The 17,265-nt window shown below is 50.0% G+C and overlaps 2 protein-coding genes across 6 annotated transcripts in view; one reads left to right on the forward strand and one right to left on the reverse strand.

The window, feature by feature from the left end:
* The window catches only part of LOC122367572 (serine/threonine-protein kinase SIK3-like), a 41,592-nt gene extending 39,724 nt beyond the window's left edge, over positions 1–1,868 (forward strand). For all 4 annotated transcript variants that reach the window (XM_043340801.1, XM_043340804.1, XM_043340802.1 and 1 more), the window contains one exon: positions 158–1,868. In XM_043340801.1, coding sequence (XP_043196736.1) covers positions 158–742 — 585 coding nt within the window. In that variant the 3' untranslated portion in view covers positions 743–1,868. The remainder of the gene's footprint in view (positions 1–157) is intronic.
* A 174-nt stretch (positions 1,869–2,042) lies between these two features.
* The window catches only part of LOC122367575, a 47,720-nt gene continuing 32,497 nt past the window's right edge, over positions 2,043–17,265 (reverse strand). The window contains exons 3-15 of one of the 2 annotated variants that reach the window (XR_006254077.1): positions 11,078–11,212; positions 10,540–10,685; positions 8,510–8,703; positions 8,008–8,135; positions 6,354–6,511; positions 5,744–5,863; positions 5,201–5,327; positions 4,616–4,860; positions 4,144–4,393; positions 3,569–3,856; positions 3,142–3,293; positions 2,350–2,875; positions 2,043–2,293 (exon numbers count right to left, since the gene is read on the reverse strand). Coding sequence is in view for 1 of the 2 variants with exons in the window: in XM_043340808.1 (XP_043196743.1) it covers positions 2,740–2,875; positions 3,142–3,293; positions 3,569–3,856; positions 4,144–4,393; positions 4,616–4,860; positions 5,201–5,327; positions 5,744–5,863; positions 6,354–6,511; positions 8,008–8,135; positions 8,510–8,703; positions 10,540–10,685; positions 11,078–11,212 (2,079 nt within the window). In the remaining variant the exon portion in view is untranslated. Of the gene's footprint in view, positions 2,876–3,141; positions 3,294–3,568; positions 3,857–4,143; positions 4,394–4,615; positions 4,861–5,200; positions 5,328–5,743; positions 5,864–6,353; positions 6,512–8,007; positions 8,136–8,509; positions 8,704–10,539; positions 10,686–11,077; positions 11,213–17,265 lie in introns of both variants that reach the window. The other variant, XM_043340808.1, reaches the window with a different exon arrangement.

The raw sequence follows: 17,265 nt of genomic DNA on the forward strand, positions 1-17,265 counted from the left end.
GATAGTCCGCCCACATGTAAACATGCACATATTCCGCATTGCAAGTGAGCTGTCAGCTGAGTATATGCTAGCTGAGTATGTTTTCCATTCGTCTGTCGCGAGCCCCCGCTCCGCCCCCTGTATGTATGTGCCCTGACGCGCCCTGTCCGTCCGGCAGGCCACCCTGCAGCGTCACAGCTGTCCCGGCTCCCCCGTCTCGCTGCCGACCCGTCTGGTGAGCGCCCCGTGCTCGGCCGGCGGCAGCATCACCTCTGGTACCTCCAACTCGAGCGCGGCCGCCTCCCGCGAGCAGCTGGTGCCGCTAGAGACCGGTCTCCACCACCTGCCGCAGCTGCCGCACCGCGCCGGCAGTCCTCTGACGGCCGCCAACCTGGGCCGCATCCAGGAGGACTCTGAGATGCTGCTGGGCATGCCGTTGGTGGCGCCGCCGGCCGCCGGCCAGCGGATGTCGATCACGACGGGCACGCTAGCGCCGGAGCCGGCCGCCGCGCCGGCCATCTCTGTGACCGACGAGAGCGGCGCGCCGGTGGTGGACGGCCAGCCGCCGCCGCCGCCGCTCTACCAGGTGGTGCCGGCCGGCGCGCGGCCGCAGAGGCCCAGCATCACGCGCGGCACGGGCCTGCGCCAGTTCTGGGGCGTGCCCGGCTGGCCGGGGCTCGATCAGATGGAGGTGGACTCTGAGAGTGCGCCGGCGGAGGGCGGCGGTCCGCACCAGGACCAGCAGCTGCTCATCACTAACTGAGCCGCCGCCGAGCCGAACGCCGCCGAACGCAGCGGTGGCTGTTTTCGCCATGACTGCGTGGAGTCAAACACGCATAATTCGCTCGCATTTTAGCTGGCGCGGCGTCGCCCGCGCTGCGCACTTGCATTCCACGGGAGGCGTCGCCTGACGGCCGCGCCAGCCTCGCCAATATCATGGAGAGTAGATTTTCGGGATGGATGCTAGGTCGACATTGTTTTTCCTCTCTGGACGGCGGTATAGATGTCTGTTTTGCATGGTTGTTGCGTCGCGCCGCGTCCAATTTTGGTGGAGCTGTAACCCACCCGTCTCTGCCCCTTCGGCGACTGGGTCGGCGCGACCGCTGCGCCCCCCATTTGCCGACTTTGATTTTCAGTCTGTGATACTGCCGTGCGGTGTATGTATATAAATCGTTTCATCATTCCACTATGCATGGCTGGTGGTGAGGGTCGCCGTCGACGCCGTGACCGCTGTGTGGCGGATAGCGGCGCTTCTGGGCGACCTGTCCGAGCTTCTGTAGGCGACGTGGGCGGGCACCCGCGGGCCGGCGACCTGCGGGGTCGGGCCGGGCGGGCGATCAGTCGAGGCATTCCTGGTGGGACACCACCAAACCTGACAGAGCGAGAGAGAGAGTGAGAGAGAGCGAGGGAGCACGGGTAGAGCGAACGCGCGTTACTTTTTCCCTGTCATCGTGGCATGTGCAATGCTGAATCCGAGAGCGGGTATATATGGTAAACGGGACGGCCGGGCCGACTGGTGGGGGCCGAGAGAGCTCCCTCAGTGTGATACCGCGAGCGGGCGCATCCTGTGTGTGTGCGTGTGTGTCGGCTCGGGCCGCGCCGGGCCCGGCGGGGCGCTTCTCTCGCATTCCGCGGCCTCCGTTGGCCGCGCGAGGTGACGGGCCCGCTGGCGGCGGCCGTTTCCGACAATAATGTTTAGTGGTGTGGGCGGGAGATGGCGCCGGTGTCGTCACGCGCCTCTCCCAGGGCGCACGGCGGTGACCGGTCAGCTGGGGCCTTAGTGTATCTATATACTTCAAACCAAGTGTGAGCGCGGAATATGTGTGTAAATAACTATGTAAAAGATCATCTCCGTCTAACGACTCAATGGAATAAAAAATAAACTCAAAGCGGGCGTGTTCGGTGCTTCCCGAGGACCGTGAAGGTAGTGGTGGGGCTCCTCACTCCGGGTCAGGTTTCTCCGCTCCAGGGATCGAGGACTGTGCTGCTCCTCAAGGAACGTTGAACAGTGAAGAGCGCCACTGTAACGGCCTGGGTAAGCTGCCTCGTCTGACGCAACCGTCGTTAAAAATCGAATAATGTATTTCGCGTATTGCTCAAACATTCAATCCATCAATTAACACCTGCGCGCATAAAACACAAGCGATGCGCAATACATGCTCACGACAGTCAAACGCTTGAATACAGTCTGACATCTCGCTAAACTGCATCATAAAATTCAACCAAATCAAGCGCAACAATACGATAAAATTCGCATAAAACATACTCCCGCATATACCTTGCACTTTTCACACGTTCTTATTTGAAATTCTTATTTGAAATAAGAATTTCTTATTTATTTATACGTTCTTATTTGAAGTTCTTATTTGAAACTCAGCAGCTCGCCCCCGCCCCGGCAACAATCAATCCCTGGCAAACCGACACAGTCATCTTCACTTCCCGATCCTTGCATTGCAGAGATCGAGCTGCGACGGGAGACTGAACACAAGTGCACTGAGATGTTTAATAATCTGTCCACTAGCTGAATGAGCTACAAAACACAGTGCAGTCTATAAATAGGCCCCAGAACGCCCTGTTTAATGGGCGTTTGGGTGCATACTACGGCAGTCAGAAACGGCTGCAGTCTACACCTCTTAGACAGTGTCTCAGGTTCCTCGGGCCAGAGATGTTCTCTTTCGAACGATTCGCCAGGCCTGGCAAGAAACAGCAGCCTCCCTGCGAGCTGCACCCACCCAAAGGTCAGCGTTTGCGGCAGCTGCCCTAGGCGGCGCTGCGAGCGCTCTCAGTGGCGCCCTCTGGGCTGGGCTCAGGTAAGGGCGTGTACTGGTCGGAGCTGGTAGCATCTGCCAGGTCCTTGGAGCTGGCACTGATGTCCAGAGTTCCCGAACGGGAGCTCCTGTGGGTGACAGGTCAGCAAAGGTCAAAATTTGCTCGGTATGTCATACAAGGGTGATACACCACAGAAGGCGGGTCACGATGAGTTACACTGCTGTTTAACAGGTCACCCGAGGTCATAGTTCAAGTTGACCGGTCATCCTGAGCTCGCAGCTGGCGCTGCGGGAAACAGATGATCTGCGGAGGTTATACGACTCATAAGAACCAAGTAAGACCATAAAAGGTAAAAGGTAAGACCAATAAGACCATTTGGCCTCTTCGACGCACCTTTTCTTGAGACTGAACATGTTCTTGAGCGACCTGAGTGACACCTTCCGCGCCCGCTCGGCGCTGGGCGGCCGCGGAGTTTCGGGGGTGACGGCCCTCTCCAGTCGGCTGACAACCATCCTCCGGCCGCGGGGCAGCGTCTGACTGTCAGTCTGGGGAGAGATGAGGGGCGGTGAGTCGTGAAGACAGGCTGTGAGGATGAGGTGGGACAGAGAATGTCCTTGAAAGGAGTCAGAGTGCACTGACAAAATTTCTTACTTCTTACTATTAACTTGTCTTCAGAAGAAACAAGCTTTTTCCATGCGTAGGCTTCCCGGAATTTATCGCGAGAGGCCGTCTGTAGCCAGATGAATCACACTAGATAGTATTTTATGTTAACAATTGACAATTGACAACAACATGTTAACAATATGCCAACAACTGTCACCTTCGATGACTTCTTCGTTGGCGTTTTCGGCTCCTCGCTGCCCAATTTCCGTGAGCTCGGCTCATCTCGGTCGGTTGGAGTATCCAGCGGGATGTCCTCAAACTCGAGCCTCCTCGCGCCGCCGGTAGATGGCTCTGCCAGGTTGGCAGCGGACCGTGCAGCGGGAGGGTCGAACACCGAGAGCGGACGCTCGCGCAGGTTCGTCTCTGAGCGGGCCGCAGTCAGCTGACTGGACAGCTGAGCGCGCCGGCGCTGCTTCATGTGAGGCAGGGACTTGCAGTCGAACGGCTGCCAGCGAGGTCAGGTCACAGGTCAGAGGTCGGGCCAGGCGTCAGCTCAGCTTTAGAACGTGTGAGACGTCAAACGGCTGCCTTTTTCTTGATGTGACGCAAGGAACGTTGCAACAGTGAGTCAACACGCCAATGAATCAAACACGAGTCGCAAACGACCATTTTGAGCCTACTTATTCTGGAAAACCTCGTTAATCTTTTATAATCAGATACCGCGTAGCTCTTACATCCTAAATACTATCGCAACACACCATATCTCTCCAAATGAGCGCTGAGCCCGCCCACCTTGTACTCTGAGGCCGTCCTGCGCGCCTTCCTGGTGCAGGTGGCGCCCCTATCTGCCCGCTCCAACGTGTCACTACCGCTGGAGGAGGCTGCCCGGCAGATGGTGGTGATCGGACGAGTCAGACCGCTGCCCGACCCTAGTTTGGCGCGCCGCCGCGAGATGGCAGGCTCGGCGGACCGGCGAGACGGGCTCCACGAGGTCTCGGGGTCACCGACAGAGAGAGTGGCGACTGAAGCGGACTTCGGTACCCTGTGAAATGACAAAAAGGTTCAGGAATACATCCATACAGAAAGCTGTACATATCCTCTTAGTTATAAACTCCGTTTTATCTTTTCAAATTACCTGCCCATTTTACTAATTTTGTACAGGTAAAACGTTTTTCTCAGCTACCCCTCTCGGCTCTCTTTCCCTCTCCATATCTCTCTTCTCGCACTCATTTGCCCTCTCTTTCCCTCCCATCTCTCCCCTTACCTATCCCACTGGCCGGCTCCGCGGTGCACCATCTGAAAGCTCTGCTCCATCGAGTCGTTCAGCCTGGCCAGGAACTGTCTCAGCTGCAGTAGCGCCCTCTGCAGAGGCGCGTGGTCGCTGTGCTGAGCCGGGGTGCGACGTAGCAGCTGTTGTAGTAGTAGCACGTAGCGAGGCACCCGCTGCACGGGGGAGAGCAGTAGGGCGGAGAGGTCGAGTCCCGCGCAGCCCGGGTGGTGCTGGCGAGCCTGGGGGGGGGGTCAGGTCAGCAGAGGTCAGGTCATGAGGGTATAGCGGCGTGGTGATAGAAGTCTGAACACCCGGAGAGCTGTTGAGTGTTGATGACGATGTTTCCATTCCCAATTCCATAACTTGCCAGTGAGAAAACTAATGTTGAATGAAACGACTTCGAGATGTGGTGTAATGGGTTGTAACCCAGCAAGTGCACACAGTGACAGTTGAAAATCATCACAAGTAAAATGGCGAAGATAAGGCAATCACATCGTCAACCAGAACCTCATCAAACACATATCAGTGGGATATCTCAAAGCCAAGCTGTCTCCGAGTCCTCAAAGGATGTGGTCCTACCTTGAGGAATTGCAGGAAGTCTGCCGACGTCCTGCAGAGCCGGTAGAACGTGCTGAGCAGCTGGGGGAAGCCGTTGACGTACGAGGTGTACAGGCGAAGGACCTCCGAGTCGCCGTGAACGATAAACCTGCAGATAGGGTACTAAAAGTTAGCGGGAGTCTCGACCGTAAAGGGATGAACATTGGACGTTGCTGCGTCAGGACTTCGGTCAATAATGAAAAGCATGATGTGCACTCATTGATGTTGACGCTGCGACATCAGCTACATCTGTCTAAAAGTGACCTCTTTTGACCTTCCTATGCATTGGCACCGAACTGGTGGATTCCAGGTCAATAATTTTCGCTGAACTCTATATAGAGAACGTGACCCAAACCGACCCCAGCTGACCCCAATTGATACAGGGACACAACACTGACCTGTCAATGAGGTCATCAGACTGACCTGTTCGTGAGGTCACCAACTGACCTGCAATTAAGGTCACCGTACTGACCTGCAGATGAGGTCACGTTACTGACATGTCAGGTCACCGCTAACCGTACTGACCTGCAGATAAGGTCGCCGACTCCACTCTGCCACGGCCACGAGTCCAGACGCTCCTCCAGTGAGTGTAGCAGACGGCAGTGCTTCTCGTACAGTCGAGCACACTCGGTAGGGAACAGAGTGCTGGTGGGAAGAGACGGAGTTGGTTACGAAGAGACGAACTAAATCCTCCTAAGGGTTCTCAACTTTGGATAGCCCGTAGGTTGCGACTGTCAAGGACAATGAGTACCCGTTGCAACCTTCAGAAACGATCAGCTCACAAAAAGGCGATCGTAAAAGAAAAGCCGAAAATCCCCAAAATGCAGTGATTATGACGAAACTTTGTAAACATTCGTAAAAGATAAAAGTAAAAATCCACTTATCGATACACATGCACCGGTAACACGGTATAAACAGCTAACACATACCTAACCATCCCGATCTACCCACCCTGACCCGAGCTCATCCTGAGTAGCCACCTGGGTGTCTGCCAAACGGCTCTAAAACCCACCTGTGAGCTGACCAGTCACCAGCGGCCCTGTAACTCACCTGAGTTCATCCTGGGTGACCACCTGGGCGGCTGCCAGCGGCTCTAAAACCCATCTGTGAGCTGACCAGCGGCCCTGTAACTCACCTGAGCTCATCCTGGGTGACCACCTGTGCAGCCGCCAGCGGCTCGGCAAACGTGTCCTGTATGGTCCACAGGGTGCCGCAGTAGCGACGCTCCGTCTCTGCCAGTTCCCTGACCACCTTCACCCGCTCCGACTCCTCCGCGTCGCCGGAGCTTAGAGTCTGTGAGCGATGAGAAGGGATGGAGGAGAAAGGTGAGAGGGAGACGAAAATGTTTTGCTGCGTGCACTTAACCCGCGCCCCACTGGGGGGGGCTATTTATAGCCCCCCCTCCCGTTTTTCTGTAATAACTTCCAAACCGCTTTACGAATCGACGCCAGACTTTCAGTACCTTCGGCTGCATCAATTTGACACCTTGTGTCAAAATTTGAACTTCGTAGCTACTATAGGTCGGCCGGAAATGACGTCAGAGTGACGTCATGTTCGTCCGATTTCGACGCAAAACATTGAACCACGGCAATCGCTCCCAAGAGCTCAGTTTTTAAGCTAGATCCAATTTCTTTGCATGAAAGAACTCAGAATTGACCGCGCTATCAAACTGCTATCTCGGATTTTCAAAATTTTGAAAATTTCGAAAATTTTATAAAATGATATTCAAAATTTATATTTTTATATTTTTTTCAAAAAGTTTTTGACTTTTCGAAAAAACCGGAATATATGTGACAGAACGTATGGTTATGACTAACTGTAGCAAGTTTTAGCTAAATATCTTCAAAAATGGCCAAGTTATACGCATTATTGCAAAAAATTCACAATTATTAATTTTTCAAATCAATTTTTCAGTACGTATTTGGCATCGTACACCAATATAAATGGCACCATCGTGTTCCTGAGCTCAAACTGCATCCAATAGACACCTTTTTTGTTGAAAAATTTCAACTTCAAAATTTGACCTTTTTTGACCTGAAAGTGACCTGACCTAAGCTAATTTCGACTCAAAATGACCTTGAATGACACAGACGACATCAAATTCGAAATCTATGGCCTAAATGGACCATAAAACATGTGTCACGTGACCGACGCATGATATAATATTTTCGTGACCTGTGATGACCTGACCCTGACCTGAAAATCAAAGTACAAGTTTGGTACCCTCAAGGTATCTAGAGCATCTGTTCACAAGTGTGGAAACCAAAAATGAGCCTGATCTGACTTGTAAGACGGCGGCCAGCGCCCAAAATGTGAACAAGCCAAAGTGCTAATAATTTTTACTTTGACCTGACCTGTGACGTCATCGGTGACCTCGAGGTCAATGAAATTAGGTTTCGCTCGACAGTTTTTCCGGGGCTATCAGACGCCGTTTGAATTTTGACGATCGGCCCAGTAGTTTCGGAGTTAGGAGGGGGGGCTATGAATAGCCCCCCCCCCCCCCCAGTAGGGCGTGTTATACACAGACCCCAGTGGGGCGCGGGTTAAAAAGAAACCATGTGATAGCGAGCCTATGTGAAGCTAAAATGTCATGCACCTTTACTGCTGATCGTGTGGTTTCACAAATTCAAACCACCTTTACTTGCCGTATTTTAATAATGAAACGTCTACAACTTCGCAATTGAAGGGGATTAGATCGAGATGACATCCGATGCCAGAAGGAGACTTCAGTTTTCGCCTTGCCTTCAAGCAGCCCTGCGTAACAACTTTGCGTCGGAAAATTCCCCTACCTGAGCCGTTTCCGATTCGCTGACGTCATCCAGCTCCAGGCCGCACTGTTTCGAGAGACAGGTGCTCAGGGCGAACGACTTTGTCACGGCTACGGACAGTGACGAATCGGAGTCGTAGCTGTCGCCACCTGGCGGAAAGAAATGCAAACCGTGTCTGACAAGATGACGCGAACAGCGACTATATGAGCTTACTTAACTGGCCGTTGATGAGACATGCGACGTGAACAGTGATCATTGTTATAGCCCATGCTCTGTGGTGCGCACTACCGAAGTTGAGCTGTCCCCATGTTGATTGATTTCTAGTGAGGTTGTATTTACAGCACCTAGTTGTCCATGACAAAAATTTTACCTATGCGAGATATATCAAATGAACGTCATGTGAATATTACTAAGATATACCTAAGCATTTACAATTATGTTGTATGCCAATTGTGAGTATATTCTTGACTCAATTAAAATTTTTAGACGCTGACATTAAGTCTGACCTGCAGTTTCTACCTACCTCCACTGAGCCCGTTGACGTACTCCTGGACCATGGTAGAGACCAGGGGACCATCTCCCAGCGAGCCGGTCTCCTGGTCCGACGGTGCGGACCAGACCGATTTGTCCACAGTCTGACCCAGTCCCGAGTCGTTGCTATGGCAACCGCTCGAGGTTCGCGAAGGAAACTGAAGACCCGGCTGATGCAGCTGCTGCCTGCAAACGTAAAACCGTTGTTTCGTAACAGGAGTTATTTGTAAATCAATACAACCTGCCAACTCTGCCGGCCTCGGCCCAAGCGCAGAGGCGGAAAACAACAGTACGTCCTTGCGGCACCTTTACGTGTCATGTCCTCGGTGAGGAAATCTGGTGAAAGTATGGAACCAAAATGTACCCTTTTCAAGCAAATTACATTTCACACTCGTTTTCCTTAATTTACGAAGGTCCTGGTCGTCTATTAGTCCTTCTCGGTAACGGAAAATGGGTGATAGCCTTTTTTTCTCTTTCTTTTTTTTTCTAGAGTAAGTTACCATTACTGGATCGGACAATGATGCCCATGTTCAGCAGTCAGCAACTCATGACTAGCAAACTCAAACTCACGAACACCCTGATCAAAAATATTCGCCGGCAAACCCGACACGATACTGCTGCCAAATACGGCGACCCGAAATCGACGAGCCCATCTCGCGTTTGCTGTGGCAAACGGTTGCGCTCATTTTTTCGGTGCATTCGTGTTACGGCATTGGCCGGTTGACGTAGTGACCTACTCGGAGCGTGACATTCACAAAGGGAGTACAAATATGGGACGTCTACGAAAGTAAAAAATGTATCAAATAATCAAAACGGTCTGATTCATGTTTTAGGAATTAGGGAGTGGTCCTAACATCACGCGATGGATGAATTGTGTTTTTACGGGATTCGGTTCTTCCATGCTTCGTCAACGAAGATGAAACCAGAGCAATCTACATTACAAGTAAAACTTCGTTGTGTTTTTACTTTTTATACCGTTGTATTGTATTGTATTGTATTCACATCGTGCAATCGGTCCATGAACACATGGCTATTATGATTGACATGTCATAAAAACGGAACATCGGGATTCAGTTGCACAACTAACACACACACTCACGCACACACACTCAGCTCACATCACATTTGTACATCGTGCTACTCGTTTTGTTGTTTTGCCAGAAGATGTTTGCGGAGTTTTAGCCTGAACTCTCGCGTTCCCATGTTGTGGAAACTCGGCGGCAATTCATTGTAGCCCGTGACGGCAGAAAACAGAAATCGTCGGCGTCCCGATTCCGTCCGTATTACAGGTCTCTCCAGCATGTCAGCCTGTCTGGTCACACGGCGGTGAATGCTACCCCGGGTCACGAGGCTACTGTACAGGGTTTCAGGCTGGCAAGCTGACAAAATCTGTTTTAACATGGTCAGAGAGTGGTAGAGGTGAATAAGTCTTTCCGTTGTTTTCCAGTCAGGGCTGCGGAGTCGATGGATTTTCGGCGACTCCGACTCCGACTCCGACTCCGGCTTTCAAAAACCAGCTCCGACTCCGACTCCGACTCCGGGCAGAATTGTCGACTCCGACCGACTCCAACTCCCGACTCCGACTCCGCAGACCTTGCAGGGCTGCGGAGTCGACAGATTTTCGGTGACTCCGACTCCGACTCCGGCTCGGGTTTCCAAAATCGACTCCGACTCCGACTCCGACTCCGGTCACAACTGTCGACTCCGACCGACTCCGACTCTGACTCCGACTCCGACTCCGCAGCCCTGGTTTTCCTCATTATATTTTTACTATTTTTGTTCTAATCTCAGGCATCACTATCAAATGGGCAGTAGGAAAAGCAAGAGAAAGATCAAAATACCTGCCTTTGCCTAAGAACTTCAAAGAAAAGTTCAAAATTGATAAAACACCCATGCTGAGGGCTTAACCTTCACATATATTCTTATCATTCATGAGATTACAGTTGAGCTCCTCCTAAATAAACCAGACTGCAACTGCATTCTTCATTCGAGGCGCAATAACTTCATTGTCTGTTTTCTCACCTGGTTTCCATGGAGACGCTGCCCGTTTTGCACAGCTCGTCCAGCAGCAGGTCTCGTTCGTCGAGCAGCTGCTGCAGCTGCCGCCGAGTCGACTGCTGGCCCTGCTCCAGCTGCTGCAGCGACGTTGTCATGGCAACCAGCTCCGACTGCCGAAGAAAAAGGTAAACGAATGAACGATGCCATAGGAACATTGCTTATTTATAAATATTTACTAACATGTCATGGTTGCTGGTAGCTACTGCCGTAAGGTGACACGGCCAATGCTTGACAAGCTGAAATACGAAGACGTTACGAGTTTTGACATCTTACTCATACCAAACTACAGCTTCAGCATCGTCTTCATTCGGCCAAAAATCTGATGCACCACAAAACACCGTTCTCGGGCTTCTATTTCAAATATGCCTTCGATTTACTTCATATCCAGCATCCCGTCCCAGCGGCAGATCGCCACTCCTTTCCGACATGTTCCTCTTCATAAACATTGTCTACATTTATGTAGCTCCTAGCCCCATTCATGTGTGCTATTCTCCCGTCGTACCTTGATATCTCTGACGGCGGTGATGGCAGTGACGTCGTGCTCGATCAGCGTCAGGTCGGCCGCTGACGGCGCTGACGTCAGCTGACGTATCGCTGACGTGAAGGCCGTCTTCATCTCCGTCACTGCCGTCTGCAGCTGGGGAACAAGAAGTGGTGGGTGAGCAGGTGGGAGGTGGAGGATCGTAATGCCTCGATCGTTTAACGAGGAGGTATGGAGATGGGACTGGGAATTCAGAATGCTGTGCATATACGTCCATTACAAAAACTATAATTTGTATGTATACAAATCACTTCTGCGTTGTCATTAAAACTTTAGTTATAGTAGTAACGGATGAATTACGACTTTATTTCAAGTCTGGTTGTTTGGCGATCCAGTAAATTACAACGTCTTTAGACGTTGTAGACGTCTACAGCGTCTATAGATAATATATAAGATATAAGATATAATATAATATATAAGATATATAACGTCTAAAGACGTTTTATTTGTATGTAGAGCACATGATCTTATGCATGTATATCTATATATGCATAAGCACTTTGATCTTATGTCGGTTGAACCAACAAGCCTTCCAGATGAGGAAGGAGGTAACAAGTCAGTCACAGGATGTAGATAAGCGCACAAATGCAGCTGGGCCCGAAGTCACACGTGGACTAAGATAACTGAACTGTTTAGCGGAATGCGTTTATCTTAGCGCGAAGTTCACGACAAATCCCGCGATAGTTCATACGGAAACAGATGCCTGACTAGATGTCTTCAGTTTCCGATGCTGGATTATTTTTAAGGAAAAAACTTCAGGAATAAAAACCTAATGCGTGAGCATGTCTAAACCCAAAGTTTTACGAATGTAAATCAAAGAAAATGCTGCATCAACTATGCTTAGGCGCTAATATATCTGCAAATTGGCTGTCACAAATTGGGAAGAGGTTAAATCAAAAGCATTTGTATTTATTCTAGATACACTAATTCGTCATTCGAATAGGCGGATTCGAGAAAAAAAAAACAGTTTTGGCAGATGTGACTCGGTAGCTCCAGGCGTTGATCATGCTTATTTTCTGTTATAAATAGGTATTCATCGAGGCATAAAAATAATGCCCTTATTTATCGTATATTTCTTAAGTAAGCATGCAATGTCTTCCTTGTAAGCATGAATTTGATACAACAATAATCGTACAAAGGAAAATGGCATCGTAAACTGGTCTATATATGTATGTATAAGCGGTGCAGTGACCTCTTTTCGTGTCACACAAAGTCACCCGGACACTACACGAAACGCTTTTGGGCAAATTATAAACTGCCAAAGTATAAGTGGCACACCTGATGCATTCAATTAAACTGCGGCAATATTCGAGTCATGTCTTTGACGATGCACACGACTGCGGTAGCTGTTTTCCATGTAAATTACATGGACGAACATTACCGATCCCCCTGAAAGACCTTGTCGTCGAGTGAGTGTTTTTATAATGAAATCAGCTGCATGTAGCAGCGTGGCTGCGGCTGCCTTGGCATGTCAGGTTTGCTGCAAGGGCCACCTGACTGACTTAGTTACAATAACGTGGCAGTTTAACGCATTGCTTTGGAACATGCTGGGATAGGTAAAGGTACGGGTTAATACCCAAATCATGCATTGCTGAAAGCATACCCGAAGCGGTCACATTAACTTCAACCTGCATCGCATTTATACCGTTTGTGTCATTATTTTGCTGGGCATGAGTTCGTTGCAATATTTGTATCTAACCAACTCTTGAATCCACATTATAAGCATAACTGTTGATAACCTTGAGTAGAACCAAGTATCTATTGTACGCGCTGTTTTATCTATACATCCGGCGACTTATGTGAAAGCGTTAACCTCAATATTGCGTGCCTGAAGGATACGGTGTTCGTCCGGTGATCGTTTTAGTCAAATGTGACTCATTTTTTCGCACGCCATTGCCTGTCTAAAGCAAAAGACGGGTAGTTCGGGGGAATTCCCGTCCACCTGCCGACTCTTATAGGTTGTGACTCATTGCTGCGTACGGGGAATCCCTCACAAGGATCGCCTTACGTAAAAAAAGAAGAAAAAAGAAAGAGAAAAGGCTCCACGAAAATCCACCGTGGTGGATGTAACATGGGGCAGCCAGTTTCTTATTATTCTCAAGTTAGCTTATACGAAATATATATCGTCCCATGTGGTGGCAATATGTGGGGACTATAATATCTCCACAAACGTTTCTTATAACTATCGAAGACGGTATGAAAAGTTCCTAAGAAGTGTATAGCACCAGCTTCTTTGTGTTTGAATAGAAGCACGATAATTCCATGTGATTAGGCTGTTTATTTCGACAACTTACGCTTATCAAGATGAGTTGATTAGGGACCTTCTTCATAACATCTCAAACAAGGCGGGTCCTACCATAGGCCCACTGATATTCCCTTCGCCCACCCCCGCTGACCGGTCTTCCTTGGGCTCGATAGCTTTGTCTGTTTACATCTGCTTCGCCTCAGAGGCAACACAAAAAGTCCGTTCAGATCTTATCGCAAGTATTTTACAGTGGGCCTAACCGGGCGGTTAGCATTTGACCAAGGCTACAGACCGTGAAAGTGCTCCTAGTCGGGGGAGGGGGCCAGGGGTGGGCGAGAGGAGAGGTGATGTTGAACGGGCTGCTGGCGAGTGCCGTGCACGAGCGCATTTTACCGGACCAGTGCACACTGCACGCTTATTTTCAGTAGGAGAATGATTACAGCCGTAAGTTTGTAAAGGTTTTTCTTTTCGCTCAGTAGCAAGCTTCAGATGTAAGGACCATATTATTTGTACTAGTTTTACTGATAAATTTTGTTTTATCGAGCAGATTAATAACAGTACCTCCGTTAATCTGAAACGATGCAAAAAAATCGAAACGAAACGGATGCGAGCACCGAGCAGTCACCAGTGCTATCCCAGAATATATTATAGCCTGTTCACATCTTTTGACGCTCTTTAGTGTCTTTAATTGTCCACCAAAGTCTCGCTAATTACCTCATTAGCCCCACCGTTTGTTGACCTGTGACCAGTCTTCAAACACGCCTTAGGTTATCACAGCAGCGCTAAAATCTCTACTGAGTCAAGAGAGTTTTCTAGCTCCGGTGCCGGGGAAGGACGCAAAGGTCGCACTCGCTTTCGGTCGACCCTCGACCCCGGGTTACGATACGGCTGTGCTAATGTGCTATGATGAGCGATGATTGGTGCCGAGTCGTTAACGCTGGCGGTTGATGGCGACGAGAGAAAACTCGCGGTGTGTAGTACTACGGTGTAGGCAGGACGGGGAGGCGTGTTATGGGACGACAGGGGCGTGAAATGGCTCCAAATGGTCTCCAAAAGGAGTCACGCAAGGTACTGCTTACTGACATGGAAACGGGATGATTAGCCAATTAGCATGTTCTTGACATGAAGTAATAACTTCAGAATAATTATTGTGCCCTTCAAAAATATACACACCCACCAACGCTTTTTGAATGCAACACGTTGTTAACGAGAATTGACAAATAGGCATGTCTCAAAATAGAAATGCGCCTTTATCTCATGATATATGGCCCATATATTATGGGATTTGAATTCCGGAACGTGGCCACTGACCAACCATTAAAAATAACGTCGTAAGATCATTGAAACGCAAACCAGCACCTAGTGAGATCGATTGGTGTGAAAATATCTTCATTTAACCCTCGCCGGACCTATTGGTTTTCTACATACGCGCCGGCCGAGGGGGGGGGGGGGCGGGTACGACCCCCCCTCGCCGTTTCGCCCCTGGTGGAGCTAGCGCGTCGCGGAAAAAACGAGCGTGTGCGCCGTTACGAGACGCAGAGATTGGTACCCGATTTTAAGGTCCTAGGTCAACCGGTGATCTCTGAGGTCAGGTCAAGTGCCCAAGGGTATGGTTCAGTTTTTGGTGAATAACTTCGCAAAAAACGGCCGCAGAGCCGCGATTTTGGCAGCATCGTGTTCGCCTCGCTCAGGCGCGTCGAATGATATACTTTTTGTTCGGGTCAGGTCAACTTAGGGTGTTGACCTCAGGTCAAGGTCAGGTCAGCACCCCCAGGTCACGAAGTTGGTCGAAAGAGGTCATATCGCATATCATTCGATTCGGCAGGTATTCCTGAGTCCATTGGTGGCTTTCTCGACTCGCTAGCTCAATTTGGTCGGGAGTTATTGACGAAAAACTAATATGACCTTGATGACGTCATAAATGACGTCACGGAAGGTCAACATTGCAAAAGTGACGCATCTAACCTTGCAAGGAGTGCATCAAATCACGATTCTGTGTGCTTGAGATAGTTGGAGATCGTTCCCGGCGCCAGAATAGCGGTTTTCATTTTTCCCCATTGACTTATAATGTCACGAAAATGACCTGACCTCATATGACCTTTAGGAAAAATCCGAGATATACAAGTTGTGAAACTCATAATGGATACTAGATCCTGCAAGTTTCATTTCCCTGTGACATCTCCTCTGGCAGTGAGGGCGTTGCGAAGTTGCGACATCTGAAGACCGTGCAGAGGTTCACTTATGACGTCATAGGTCAGTGACCTGACCTGACCCAAAAATGCGGTTGGTGTCAAAAGATGCGGCTTGGATCAAAGGTCAGGTATGCCAAGTTTCAGCTCTCTATCGCCAGCGTGTTCGGAGCTATCGCGAAAAGACCCTATGGGGGGGCGGCAACCGCCCCCCCCCCTCGGCCGGCGAGGGTTAAGGAGAAATCTTCTTGTGGGTCACCACTATTTGTGGTAGAACCTCGATGACCTTGACCCCATTCCAGTGACCTTTCCCGCCCTCATCTTCAAAAGCCGACCTACAGCAATAGAAAATCAACCCAGGTGTCATTCTCCAGCTTTCATCGTCGGGAAACAAAGGATCTCGCACGCCACTGAGCTAGACACGATTCAGTATCCAGCCCAAGCATTCATTACGCCGAACTTCTGCGCACGTTGAGACGCCTGGAAAAGAAAGAGAGAGAGAGAGAGAGAGAGAGAGAGAGAGAGAGAGAGGGAGAGGGAGAGGGAGAGAGAGAGAGTAAAGGAAGACGGAAAGGAGGGGGGGGGGTTGTGGGCGGAGCCGTTGGCGAGTCGACTGCGGGTCACGCACTGCCCGTAGAAAGTGAGCGTGAATGAATATTACAGACAGGATGAGTGGTCGGATTGAGGGTTGGGTGCTGAATGGTGCATGAGTAGGTGTGAGTTTGTGAGTGAGAGTGTAAACGTTTGATAGTGAGTAATAGAGCTATGAGAATGCAGAGTCTGTATGTTGAGCGAGTGGGGAGTAAGAGTGGGAGTAGCGTAAGTGGGGAGTAAGAGTGCGAATTGTAAATGGTTAGAGTGCAGGTGCCGAGTGAGAGTGATAGTAGGTGTGTATGTGGCGCCAGATCCTTAGTCTCTGGGATGAGCGCCTGGCGGGACAAGCTTGGGACGGACGTCCCAGACGGTGAAGAACGGCTCGACAGACGACTGGTTGCCAAGGAGACCTATCACCGGGGCAATCAGGACCCATCAGTGTTAGGTGCGGACCCGAGGGCGTAGCGACAGGCCTCTTTGCGTCATGGGTGGGGTCACACCCACAAAAAGTCAGACCCTGTCATGTTTATTGTTGGGGATCGGGACCCGGCGCCTCAGATTTGGCGTGGCTAGAATGGTAGGTTGATGAAGAGCTCGTGTTGAAACTTATGTGGCGATTAACGAATGACCACTCCCTAATTCTAATATGCCAGAAGCATATAAATCTGATTTACTTTTCTTATACTACACACTATGTAGTATAGCTTCAAATGACTCAAATATGCGACAACTGATTCGCAGGATTCAGGAACGACAGAAATGCGCAGTGATCCGTTGGTTGTTACCGGTTCATCGCATATTTCTCACGACTGAGTGTCCTTGGTGTAAAAATGACGCACAATGTCGGGGAAGATTCCACGACGTGGTGAATCAGTTCACACGAACATGCAGATCTGATAACCACTACAACCAGCCACACGCGTTGTGCGCCCATGTGTATGTATGTATTTAGGTGCTTCCACATGGTGGGTTTTCGAGCATTCACGTCAGTTAACATAAATACAGGTTTAAAATGCGTATGACAAGAGCAGGGCAAGATTTAAAACGCACATAAAAGACACGGCACATAAACGACAGGTACTACTTCGGTGGGCCTCATCTAGCCAACAGGTATGACCTCA

The sequence above is a fragment of the Amphibalanus amphitrite genome, unplaced genomic scaffold (genome assembly GCF_019059575.1).
Source record: "Amphibalanus amphitrite isolate SeventyFive unplaced genomic scaffold, NRLGWU_Aamphi_draft 000878F_arrow, whole genome shotgun sequence".
In the NCBI taxonomy this organism is placed as follows: Eukaryota; Metazoa; Arthropoda; class Thecostraca; order Balanomorpha; family Balanidae; genus Amphibalanus; species Amphibalanus amphitrite.